The following is a 13,069-nucleotide window of genomic DNA, read 5'->3' as shown; positions in this document are numbered from 1 at the left end:
AAGAACTAAAAGAATTAGGCCTATAAAGTTATGGAGTGTTTTATGGGGCTGTTTTTCCAAATAAGAAATCCTTAGTACAGGAGGGCAGGGGGGAAACAAAACACCAAAAAAAAAAAAAAAAAAAAAAAAAGAAAGAAATCCCACAAAAAATCAACTCTGATCAGAATTTTTTTACTGATTATTCCTCAAAGATTGAATAAATATTTATTTGAACTATTGACTATGGCAGAATAAGTGATGGACAGTTACTTTTTTATATATAATGATAGAATTTTTTAAAAATTCTGCTTGAGACACAATGATCAGGACACTTCCTTTTATCTTTAAGCTGCTGACTTCTAATTTAGGAAAAAAATGCAACTAAAATATAGGATACTAAATTTCAGTGCATTATAAGAGTAGATCCTGCAAATGTTTCATACAAAAGAATGAGATGTTGGAGGTAGATCATACAGGAACAGAATTTCATCAAACATGAAAAGATTCATACATTAACCCAGGTCAGAAGTAATAAAGAAGTCTTTAAGGTAAACTTAGGCTGAATCAAGTAGAAAAATCAGACATATATTATTTTTCATCTTCTGAGAACTCAGAATATACTGTATCCTTTGGTTAGTTTTGGCCAGTCAGAGCAGTCCATATCGGAGAGAAATTGTGTTCCACCCACTTAAATGCTACCTGCCTTGAATCCTGTCATAAACAGAAACATTTCTGTGCCTTATCCGAAACATGATGAAATCAATTCCTGCAGAAAGGAGACTGATAGCCACCAGGTCATTTTGCTGTCCACAGCCACAGACCGGTACCTATTTCACCCACAGCAGGGACTGTGCCCCCCATATCTCTCTAACTTTCTGAATCTTATTTCCCTCTTACACTAAGTACTGATGGAATGCATCCTAGCACCAAGCCTGGTAGCACATATCAGAACAGAAGAAATAGGGTTTACACTATCCCTGGTATCCCTCCCTGGGGATTCCTGGTTGCTTTTGAATTCATGGAGTCCACAACTTGTGCAGAGCACAAAAAAGGGTGTGCAACACAGAGTTTGAAGCTCCCCAAACCCCAACTGTCCTGTGTACTTGGGTACTTGTCTTTGCAAGCATGAAATTGTCAAACATTAGTTGCATGCATGCTATTGTCAGAAGAAAGCTTAAGTCAAGTAGATTGTTCTGTCCTGAGAAAGAAGTTTACTAAGCGAGTTACAGACTTGCATTTGTTCATCTGTGTAGTTCCCTAGTGGGGATTTCACTGGCTGTCCCCAGGCTCATAGAAACAGGCAAGGCACAACTTGTAGAATTGCATGAAAAAATGCATATTGGCAAGTGCTGCAAAGTCCTTTGCAAGGTATGGTTCTTTCTATTTTTTTTGTTTTAATTTTTTTCTTTCCCTGTTTCCCAGTGTATAACAACTAAAATTTTAGTAATATTACCCTGATGATAAACAACCAGTAAGGTTTTTTTTTGTCATATTGTTCTCTAATCTTCTACTGAATTATATGTGCACACCCATGTATAAACAAAACTTTTATGTGAGCTTTCTGAGAGATCCTAACCTGAATAAAAGCATTAAGGGAGACCCTGACTAGCCATCTGTGAGGACAATTATTACCAAAAGCGCAGGGAGTAAAGCCATGCCTTGTAATCCCCATAGTATACTATGCTCTAAGTATACATTTCACAAGATGGGAACTGGAGGAATTTTGGGGGAAAGCATCTACTGCCTGAAAACGACTACTAAACCAGGCAAAATAGCCCAGGGATATGACTAGCTGGTTTAGTTTGTATTGCATATAATTTTGTATGAAACTTGGAGATTTATTTTTCTGTGTTTCCAACAGCAATGGCTTGTATGACCAGTAATGATGTTTTAGAATACTTCTCTGATAATTCAAGTTGGAAAACACAGACTACTTCACCAGCTGCATCCTTAAATATTATTTTGGTGTTATTATAGTCAGAATTTGCATTCAGACTATTTTGTGCACTGTACTGATTATCAATGAAAATTATTTAGTAGCAGTAACAATTGTTCAGTGAACTTGTTATTAAAGTCTTGTTTACATTGTAACCCTGTATAGTCTCACACATTTTTATGGGGGAAACAGTGGGGATCATGTTTGTTCTTAATGACCCTTAGCAGATTTTACTGTCAGACACACTTTCTTTCTTAGGGAGACACAGGTTTAATAGGATAAGTTAATTTCCTTTTTTTCTTCCTGTTTTTGTTGCTGTCAATTTACATTAGTTGTTAAAATATATTTTGTTAAAGCCATTTGAAGTACTACACTGCTTTTACCACATTTTACTGGAGAAAGTTAGGAGCACAGTTCATAAGTAGATTTTTTTTTTTTTCATAAATAAGAACTCTTTGGATCTGAACATCTATTATCCCTTAAGCATTTGCTCATAGCTTTGGCACTGAGTATAAACCCCATCCCCAAATAAATTAATTGACATATGGTTTCAGATAATTGCTGGAACTCGGCATAAAATGGATACTGTGACAATATGTAATCATGATGGCAACACATTCCAGCTGGGGAGAAGTGTTTTGAAAATCTTAATTTCATTTAGATTGCATGCTTTGGGGGTTGAGAGTTTTTTTTGGGGAACTATAGGGATTTTTAAGCTTTTTATACCAGATTTATCCCTATTTCAGATGACTTATTTCTTTGTGTGTGCTTATGAATACAGGGAGATAGATAGAAATAGCTTCTCAGAAATAAGCAGTCACCAGATCTTGGACTACACACATGAACTGAAAAGTCTTATCAATAATCACTCATATTTTAATATCATTCCTACTGAAAAGATAGTTAAGACAATCTGAGTGAAAATACATATGTTTAATTTTATTCTTTATAGAACAGCGTGCAACCTGTTCGGTTGCACGTGTTAAGGATTACAGTTGTGAAAGAGAGAGCATCACTGCTGATTTGATTTGCCCTTAACTTTATACTATGGGTGAACTCCTCCAAAGAGAGGAGAGGATTGCTCCTGCCTTAAAAGTTAAATTTTCTCTTTTGTCTGAGGTATTAGCTTTTGTTTACTTTTTGCTTTATTTTTTTGAGTACTATAATTGAACAGTTTGGAACAGCTACAGAACTGACATCGTTAATTGGTAACACTTTGTCCATACACTTGAATATCATTACTCTTACCTTTCTCAAGATAACTAAAATTTATTACTTAGGAAAAGATTATACTATGGTAATTTGCACAAATTACAAAACACTCTCAAAAAAAAACAGCTAATTTTTTTTCCCAGTCTCATTATGTAGATTAACTTTTCCAAAACAACAATGGGAATATAAAGAAGTAGAAAGATTTGATTCTTATTTTCATTTTCTTTTGAAACATTTTAAAATTCCTGTATGTAAATGAATTATACCTCAGACTATGGGACAGAATATGTCCAGCCAGTAACTGAAGTCACCAGTCCATAAATAATTTTTTTCACAGTCACATACAGAAGACTGAAAGATGAGCATTCCTTTAGTGAAATGCTTTAGTTAGATCGGTCCTTTATGTCATCTGGCATCTTACTAGAATGCTTTTAATGTTAAAAAAAAAAAATAAAAATTCTATGGCAATAAAATAGCACCAAAAATCTGCTTTAAAATGTACAATGTTACAAAATATGCAGTCATAGACATGAATGGGGAAACAGGGAAAGTAGGAACAGACAATGAGATGACAAACTTGAAGTAACTGTCATGTTATCTCTTCTCAAAACTACAGAAGATGCATATGGGATGCAAAAATCCATACAGAGAGTGTGAAAGAATTTCAGTTTGAGAAAAAGGATGTGTGTGTGGAAACTGAAGATAAATCTCAAGACAGCTCTCCTTCCTGTACATTTAGGCATTCTGTTGTAATGAGTGTAGAAAAAGGGTAACAGTCCTGAAAATGTATCTGTTCTTGCAGAAAAGAGCCCATCACATGTGTGCATGCATGCATGTGTATGTTTGTGTATCTCTGTAAAGGACAGCACAATGAATCATAAAAAAAGGAAAATAGTAATGCTGGAAAAAACAAACAGAAAATTAATCTGCAAAGTAGCATTAATAAAATATCAGAATTTATCAGTGAAAACAGAGAGCAGAATAATTATGACATCTTATTTGCTTACCATGGAAAAATATTTTTCCCAGTCAGATGATCATATGTCAGTTCCACAATATTTTTTTCCTTCTGTGTTTTGTACCAAATATTTAATATGATACAATTTCAGAGAATATTGAAAAAAATAGCTCAAAACTACTGTCCTACATAAAAAACATGTTGCAAGAAGGTATTTCAACAAGGAAGGATGAAGCTGAATTTAAAGGTGTAAAACTTTACATTGTTTCAGAAAAAACAATTTGTGTAAACCTGAGCAGATGAATTTACCAGTCACACTGCAATTTGCTTACAGTTCTGCATAAGACTGCCAAAAAAGGACTGCTGAATAATTAATGTAGATTCTAATTTTCAGGGTGAAAACTCCAGAAGACAGTTGTGGTTTGGGAGATGCTTCTTCATACATAGAAGACAAAAAGTAGCAAGCCCTGAACTCATGCAGTTTTGTTCACTTTTTGATAATAATAGAAAGGCAAGGAAGGGAAAAGCTTAACTGAAATTATACTCCTCATGTAGTCAAATCAAAGTTCATATTTTTTTTACCCAAAGGAGCCTCAAGAGGCAAACAGTATCATTAAGCATAAGATAATGATCAGGCTTCCTTATCCCCTCATTCTCAGATTTGCTACTGTGACTAAATCATACAATCGTGTATACCAAACCATAATGCTCTTCTATTGGTATTTTAGGAAGACAGCTGTTATGCAAAATAGTGTAAGCCATATACATTTGGCTACATTTTTACAGACTAACACCAATAAAAAAGTACTGGAAAATAAAATACATGCCTCTATCTTCAAATTACCTCAGCTAGAATAGTTTCAGAAGTTTGTACAAACATACTGCTATAGAAACATTTTGCTGTCTTGTGCACTATTTCAATCACAGAATTATTAGTGTTGGAAGGGACCTCAAAGATCATCCAGTCCCAAGCCCCCTGCCACGGGCAGGGACACCTCACACTAGATATCAATTAATAGTTAATTTTAAAGAATGTAAACTAGAGGTTTTTTTCTGAAATAGAAAAGTGGTTTCATTTGCAACATTATGACTCTACATAAAGACATCTTTGCACTTCCAAATTTATTTTGTTTGTATAGACAGCTGCAAAGGTCTGTAATAGATTTTATTTGCAAACAAAATGACACACCCCCAGAATTACAAACATTATGTGAAAAACCTAAAGTATAGTGTCAAATTTTAGTATTGCTTTAACAGTAGACACACCAGTTTCTCAGATTCAAAGAATAGACTCACACATAAGAAATTGAAATACGAACTTAAAACATTAATCTGAAACATATGACATTCCCAAATTGGAACTAAATCAGCTTGAATTCTCTGTAATGCCATACCACAAGTCAGACAAAGTCTATTTTAAACTCTAAATCTGTAAATTTAGGGCAAGTAGGCTTTGCATTGATGTAAGACACAAGTGTTTGGCCAAACTCTGTTGCACGGGATTTAAAGCAAGAAGGTTCAAACTTTGATATGATTAAAAGAAGGGAATTTTTTGGCGACATAACAAAGAGGAGCACTTATTCATGATTTCAAAAGTACTTATAAATTAACCTATTTCTTTCAATATTTCGTTTTTGCTTTCAGCTAGCCATACCACAACTTCAGGACATCCTGGGTACAACCCATTACTAATGCACTTTACATGGAAACATTAACTGGTAACATTTGCTTACATAAAATACACATGTGTACTATTGAACTAAGAAATATCAGCTAATGTGCACTTAATATAATTTAGGAATCTGCATCAGGAATGATGTTTTTGTCATTGAAAAGACTCCTAAGGTAGGAAGTTAATCCTTTCACTAACATCTGTTACTTAGAAGAAAGACAACAGCTAATAGAAGAAAAGCAATTTATTTAACAGCTTCTCTCTCTTAAGCTTCTTGATGATAAAACCAAACAATGGCAAAAATAAGCAAACATAAAACAAACATACCCCCACACACACATAGGGAAAAAAAATAAAAAAAGGAAAAGGAAAACACACCATACCCACAGTACCTTCAGCAAAAGCACAACAAAAACATTAGGCTAAATTTAGAAGTGTAAACATTCACTGTTATTTGTGATAGGAAAAGAGTCATCCTGAAACCTCTAAATCCAAAGGACTCCTCTCAGAGTTGAAAGAAATCAGGAAACCAGGGTATGAAAACATTTAAGATGAAAAGCAGGTTCTGCTATGGAACAGACATGAGGAAGCATGAATCCTATCATAGATACTTCAGAAAAATGAAGGTTATGTTAGAGAGCAATCCCTATGCAAGGTGTAAACAATACTCTGAGAAAGAAGAGATTTGAATTCCATAAATCCATTCTCAAACTACTTGTCTTTGAACAAAACCAAATTGCAAATAAATGAACAAAACACCAAAAAAAACCCCAACAAAAAACAACCAAACAAATGAAAGATCAAACAAAGAAAATTTAGAAGACAGTGTGACCATAAAACAGTACTAAACATAAATACAGAAAGCTGACTTATATGCATTTCATCACTAACTATAACCAAAGTAAGCAATATCTCAGAATCACAGAAACATTCATGTTGGAAAAGACCCAGCTGAGAACTCTGCTCTACAAAGCTCAGCCTTAAACCATATCCCCAAGCACCACATCCAAGCAACCTTTAAACACATCCAGGCTTGGTGACTCAAGCACCTCCCTGGACAGCCCATTCCAATTCCGGAAATATCACACATTATCATTCAGGGCTAGAAATTAATATTGCCAAACTTAAGTCATCCAAGTAGGTATCTGGCACAAGTTTTCCAGGCTTTTTCTATATTCTACAGAGACAAGTAACTTCAAAGGACTGTTCACCCAATCTCAAAATAAGGAGGGATAATTGTATTTTGATGATAGGGTAATTTCAAACACTTTAAGGTGTATCCTATTATATATGAAATTACTGTCACATGATATGAAATACTGCTAGAGTATCTATTTCCAAAAACCCTCCCAAATACTTATAACATTTACAGGCTAGTTCTGCACTGGCTGCCTTGTAATTCTTCATATTTTGTGCTGTTTGATTAGTCAGAAATGTGACTGCACACTTAGACCCAAGCAGAATGCAGTCTGTAATGCTGAGTGACTCAGTAGAGCAGCTATTAATGATGGAATAATGGCCTATGAGAGAGGAATACAGATCCTTTCTTCCAACATAAAGGATAGATGGCACTTGAACTCTGTAAAGCTAGATGAGAGGAAGTTTTTCTGAAATACCAGATTCAAAGGCCCTTGAAATCTAGGGAAATAATCTCATCAACTTCAGTAGGATCTGATCTGATATTATACACTTCATGCATATTAAAGGGATAAAAAATAAAAAGATTATTTGAAGCACACAGGATTATTATTACCCATTTTTTACACTTCGATGTAGCCACTTAACTCTTTTTCCATCATCTCTGTCTTTTCCTCTTTCAGCTACTATGTTCAGCTTGGTGATATGAAGCAGTATCAACTGAAGAAAATGTATTAATAAGTTTGTCACTTCTGTCTGACCCTAATACATACAGTTCATATCTCTGGCAAATACACACTTGTTTCCTTTTCTTTCTTGAAAGCTTAATTTCCCACTTTATGCAGAATTTACTGACCAAATGAAGCTGCTGCTGATTTCATGGGTGTTTTTCCAGTAGGTATTTGGTTCTTCGTTCTTTAGCTCTGATAGTTCAGAGAAAATGTGCAACAGGTACATCCTGTTCACATATTGCTTGTGGCCTGTTGTCAACCTTTCACTCTTCTCTTAAGGGAAGACAGATGCCACTTGTTTCTAGTTACATTGCTCAATCTGTTCACCCCTTTTAGACATTTTTCAAAATCATGACAGTGGTAGAAAGCACAGAAGCCTGAGCAGGCTGAGCTCCTTTATTTCATCCCAAATCAATCACTTTCTCTTCTGCCTCTCAGAGTAACACACTGTTCTACTAACATAGAAAGCTTATCCTTGACAATAAAAAAAGAATTCTGCAGTATTTCTTAGAAGTTCAGCATAAAATATTAAGTTTCCTTCATATTAATTATATGCAGAAAAAGTCTAAAAATGTTACAATCATGGAAATAATTCTACTATTTCAGATAACAACGTCTCACTTTTTTTCCTCAAATAAAGCCAAGCAAACAAAAAGAAATAAACAGAACATACGAATTGATGTAAAGGACAAGAAAGTTTTATCTTATCTCTCTTCTCCTTCCCATTCCCCAAATGTTACAAAATTATTTACACTTTAAATGCCATGTGAAGGATTATGTTGGGCAGCCCTAGAAAGAGAGAATTCTAATAGCACCAGCTGTAATACTTAATACTAATTAGAGTATAATGTTCTTTCTACTATTTATATAACATTTCAGCTTCTCTAGGCTTTCTGTCTATCACTCCTTCACCCCCCTTTAATATAGTGAAGAACCTGTGATTTATGAGATACAAATTAATTTTCTGTATATACTTGATTGTTTGCAAAGGAGAAGTATTCAAATTATGCTACAGTATCAATGGTGAACATTTTAACTCATTAAATAAATGGCAGATACAGAACTGTGTATAAGCAGTTGACAAAATGAGATTAAAAAAACTCTAAGAAAATTATAAGATCTTTAATCCACTTTTTAGAAACATTTTTAGTTTAAAGATGAAGAAAAAAAATATAAAGCATTCAGAGTCTTATCAAGGTTTGAACATAAAATATCTGTTGCCATTGAATAACATTCCTCTTGAAGTAAAAGGCCCAGTAACCTAGTTAAATAATCATAGCCAATTTCATGAAGTGGCAAGGGAAAGTAAAAGCAGATACCTCCCTTGTGAGAGCTTTCTCTTTGTTAATTACATTGTAGGTAGAGTATGCAGACACCATCTGTTTCACTTATATACTTTAAGGAAGTATATGAAAGAAAGGTTATATACTCAAAGAAAGTATATGAAAGCTTGAAATGAAGTCTAATAGAATTATATTTCTCTTTCTTCCATCTCCTAAAACATATTTATTTCCTAGTTAGTAAAATAATATGTTCATCAGCAATAGTATAATTCAGGTTCTGTAGCTATTTATGGCTTTTTTTAAATAATCTTAATTTAAGGGAAAAAAAACCCCACCACCAACCAAACAACTCCCAAACAAGCCCAATTCAACAGGAAAAAAGAAACAAAACCAACCCCCACAAAACCCTCTGTCATTCTAATTAGGATTATATACCCAAACAGTGCAATATCAAGTATTTCAGAAGAATTATAGTGATTTTGTGAATCTGGACAGAAAAGTAAAAGAAATGTTGAGGCAGTAAGACTTCATGGATCCTTTAAGTTGTTATCATTAGATCTCAATGGACTGCAAAAGCATGGAGAATTAAATAAAGTATCTCTTCTTTCAGATAAAATTCTAAAACCTCTTTTCAGATACAGCACTGGATGTACCTCAGTAACTGCTGTGCAGTTTTACTCCCATGTCCCATCCATTTTTCCTTGTGACTTTATTCTTAGTCTACATCAATGTCTTTTTTCACTCACCCTAAATAACTACCTGAATAAGTTCAGTGAATAATGTTCTCCCCGTGTTCTTTTTGGCCTCAGCATTAAATAAAGGAAGTATGTGAGACTCAAACAGGCTCTGAAAGGAATTAAGTTGATAAAAGGCAAAAATATCTTAGAGCTAAGGAATTAATAACTCTATTTTACACTCTAAAAATCAGCAGATGGAGCAGAAGCATTCTTTCACTACACATTTAACACCTTTTTCTTTGTCTTCTCATTCACATACTTCATTCTCCATTCAAATTACTCTGTGCACACGTGTATTTGTCATACACATAGAAAGAAGGTAGGGAAAACAAGAGCTGAATACAATCAAGAAACACAGGGACCACAACAAAGTAAATAATATTATCATTAGGAATGTCTGTGTCAACTAATGTTAGAAACATCACTCCTTCTAGACAAAATGATGATATTAGAACAGATCTTGCTAATGTTGAACAAATACATATAAATTTCATTGACCAGAAAAAAAAAAAAACAAACAAAAAAAAACCACAAGGTCAGAACAGACCTCACTCAATGATTTATTCTGTATCAGCTCTAAAAATGTCTAAAGAGATTTAATAGCAGTTAAGTCACTGTTTAGATTTGTCATCATGCTGCCTGTAATAAGATGAAATAGTACTAGAAGGCAAAAGGAAGGACACTGCTGTTCTCATTGCTCTATTTCCTGTTTCATCCTATATAAGAACAGCAGGAAAGAAAACTGCACAGATGTCTCTGAAGGCAGAAACTTTAGAAAAGGGTGAAGCCCTCAACACGCCTACATCACCACCTTAGTAAAAAGCCACTAGTCATAATTATGAGCATTCTGTCACTGCCAAAACTGCCCTTGAAACAAAGACAAATTAAAAAGGCCATGGATTTGTAAATTTTTTTTAAAGATAAAAATATAATTTCACAACAAATACATGTTATCCATAAAGTCTGGGTTAATTCTGTCCCAAAAAAACCATCAGAAGTATTTTCATTGATGTCAAATGTTTCCAGCACTGTAATTATCTATGAGTGAAGTACATTATTGAATAAATAAATAAATAAACAAACAAACAAATAAATAAATAAATAAATGAATAAATAAACTTACTTGAAAACTGTATGGCAAATCCAGATTTGCTGATATAAAAATCTGTGTCAAACTGGATAGTTACGATGTTGAGTGTACTGTGAATACCTTCAGGAACAAGCGAGCCACTAATTTCTTTGAGCAACATCTCATTCTCAGGTGGACCATCCCAAACCCGTAGAATGTCATGGGATGCCTCAGTATCAAATGCAAGAAATTGGAGGCTGTAAGAACACCAACAAGCAAATAAACTAAGATTTACAAGAGCAATTTTCTATGCATCACAGCTTTACTTTTGCATGCATAAAAGCCCAATACAGAAATGTATTTGAAAGAAAGAAACTTAATGATGTTTGTTGTCTACTACGAAATAATGTGTTACTTCGATCATTCAAATAATCTCTAAGCACCCACAGAATCTTCTCAGAAAATAGTTTGGGATCACATTCTCATCAAAACAAATTAAATAGAACTGCAAACATGCAATTAGTGATACAGTGTGAATAAATATCTAGCTGAAGTATCAAAATACAGGGGTTTAAAAAAAAAACATGTAAACTATTCCACTAAACAGTTCTGCTATTTCCAGTACTTTTTACTTTGTACATATTCAATCTTATAGAATCATAGAATGGTGGAAGGACCTTAGAAACCATCTTGTTCCAACGCCCTGCCATGGGCAGGGACACTTTCTACAAAGATCAGGCTGCTCAAAGCCTCATCTAAACTGGCTTTGAACACTTACTTCCAGGAAGGGGAACAACAGGAACAACCTGTTCAGGTTCCTAGCCATCCTCACAGCAAAGCATTTCTATTCTAGAACTACCCTCTTTCACTTTAAAGCCATTACCCCTTGTTCTATCACTACGCTCCCTTCTGAAGAGTCCCTCACCATCTTTACTGTAGGCTCCCCTTAACTGCTGGAAAGCTACTGTAAGTTGTCTCTTGAGCCTTCTCTAAGCTGAACAACTTCCACTCTCTCAGCCTGTCCTCACAGGGAAGGTGCTCCAGACCTCTGATTATTTTTACACCCTTTGTGGAAAGGACCAGTCAAGCAGGTCCATGTCTTTCTTGTTCTGGTGGCTTCAAAGCTAAATGCAGTACTCCAGGTGGGGGTCTCATGAGAGTGGACTGCAGGGTAAGAATCACCTCCCTTGACCTGCTGGCTATGGTTCTTTCAGTGCAGCTCAGGATGTGTTTGGCTTTCTGGGCTGCAAGCACACGTTGCTACCTCATTCAGTTTTTCATCCACTGACACCTCCAAGTCCTTCTCCACGTGGCTGCTCTCAATAACTTTGGCATTAAAACAGTGTCATGGTAGATATATTTTAATCAGGCTTCCAGTTAACAGTTCTAGTCCATGAATATGTTGGCATACATACCCTTAAGAATTGTTTTAAATTTCATCAATATTTCACAAAAATATAACTAACTGTAAATCTTGATCTTAATCAAACAATGTTCATTGTAAAATAGTTTCAACACAAACCTACATATTCAAACTTAGCATGTCAAAAATACTGGCCTCAAGCTGCAGGCTCATTTTAAGTCCTAAATTCCTTTTTTTTTCCCCATCCACTGTACAGGTAAGGTTTGGTTATTATATAAAGAAAAAATAATATAATGTTTGCTTCCAGTACCTGACAATATTTCCTGGGTCTACTTCAATTACCCACATGCAACGAAGATTGTTGTCATAGGGAAAAGGATAGCCAGGAGACAAGATTCTTCCTGATGATTCTCCTTTAAAACGGCCTCCACATTCAGCTAACAAAAAAACCCCGTTACATAATAGATTACTTTTAATTCATTACAGATGGTCTTCCAGCTAATTATCTGAGTAATCAATTTATACATCTCCTTTCTTGCTGAATAAGGAACACAACTAAACTGACTATGCCTTAAGACTGTGAGACAGCATCATAAGGACTTGAAGTACCTTGGCAAAGGAATGTGTAATTGTGGTTTTATTTGAGCATGATTGCATTTAACTTTGACATCTATATTTTTCTAATAATTCGAAAATATCCCACTACATAATGAAAGGAGCATGAATTGTTATTTAAATAAAACCAAGCCACTGTCACCCTAAAGCAGGAGAATTAAATTAACTGAAGGATTAAATTCAGTGGGTTTTGGGTTTTTTTAAGAAAAAGAGAATGAACTACACTAAAAAAGCCAGATTATTTAGAGAGAAAATCAGCCCTTCAACCTAGAAAAAAAAAAACAAACAAAGAAGTTGCACAACTTATTACTCAAAACTTGTCCTCACAGTGAAGCTACAGGATTTCTCAGAGGATGACAGATGGTAAGTAGCTCCCT

The 13,069-nt window shown here is 34.6% G+C and overlaps 1 protein-coding gene across 3 annotated transcripts in view; it reads right to left on the bottom strand.

Moving 5' to 3' along the window:
- Positions 1-13,069, bottom strand: part of CSMD3 (CUB and Sushi multiple domains 3) — a 383,091-nt gene that overhangs the window by 114,495 nt on the left and 255,527 nt on the right. For all 3 annotated transcript variants that reach the window (XM_054385441.1, XM_054385442.1, XM_054385443.1), the window contains 2 exons: positions 12,388-12,514; positions 10,769-10,971 (listed from right to left, as the gene is read on the bottom strand). In XM_054385441.1, coding sequence (XP_054241416.1) covers positions 10,769-10,971; positions 12,388-12,514 — 330 coding nt within the window. The remainder of the gene's footprint in view (positions 1-10,768; positions 10,972-12,387; positions 12,515-13,069) is intronic.

Source organism: Indicator indicator, chromosome 12, assembly GCF_027791375.1.
Source record: "Indicator indicator isolate 239-I01 chromosome 12, UM_Iind_1.1, whole genome shotgun sequence".
Classification (NCBI taxonomy): Eukaryota; Metazoa; Chordata; class Aves; order Piciformes; family Indicatoridae; genus Indicator; species Indicator indicator.
Note: the sequence above shows the minus strand (reverse complement) of the source record. Positions and strands in the feature narration are given on the sequence as shown.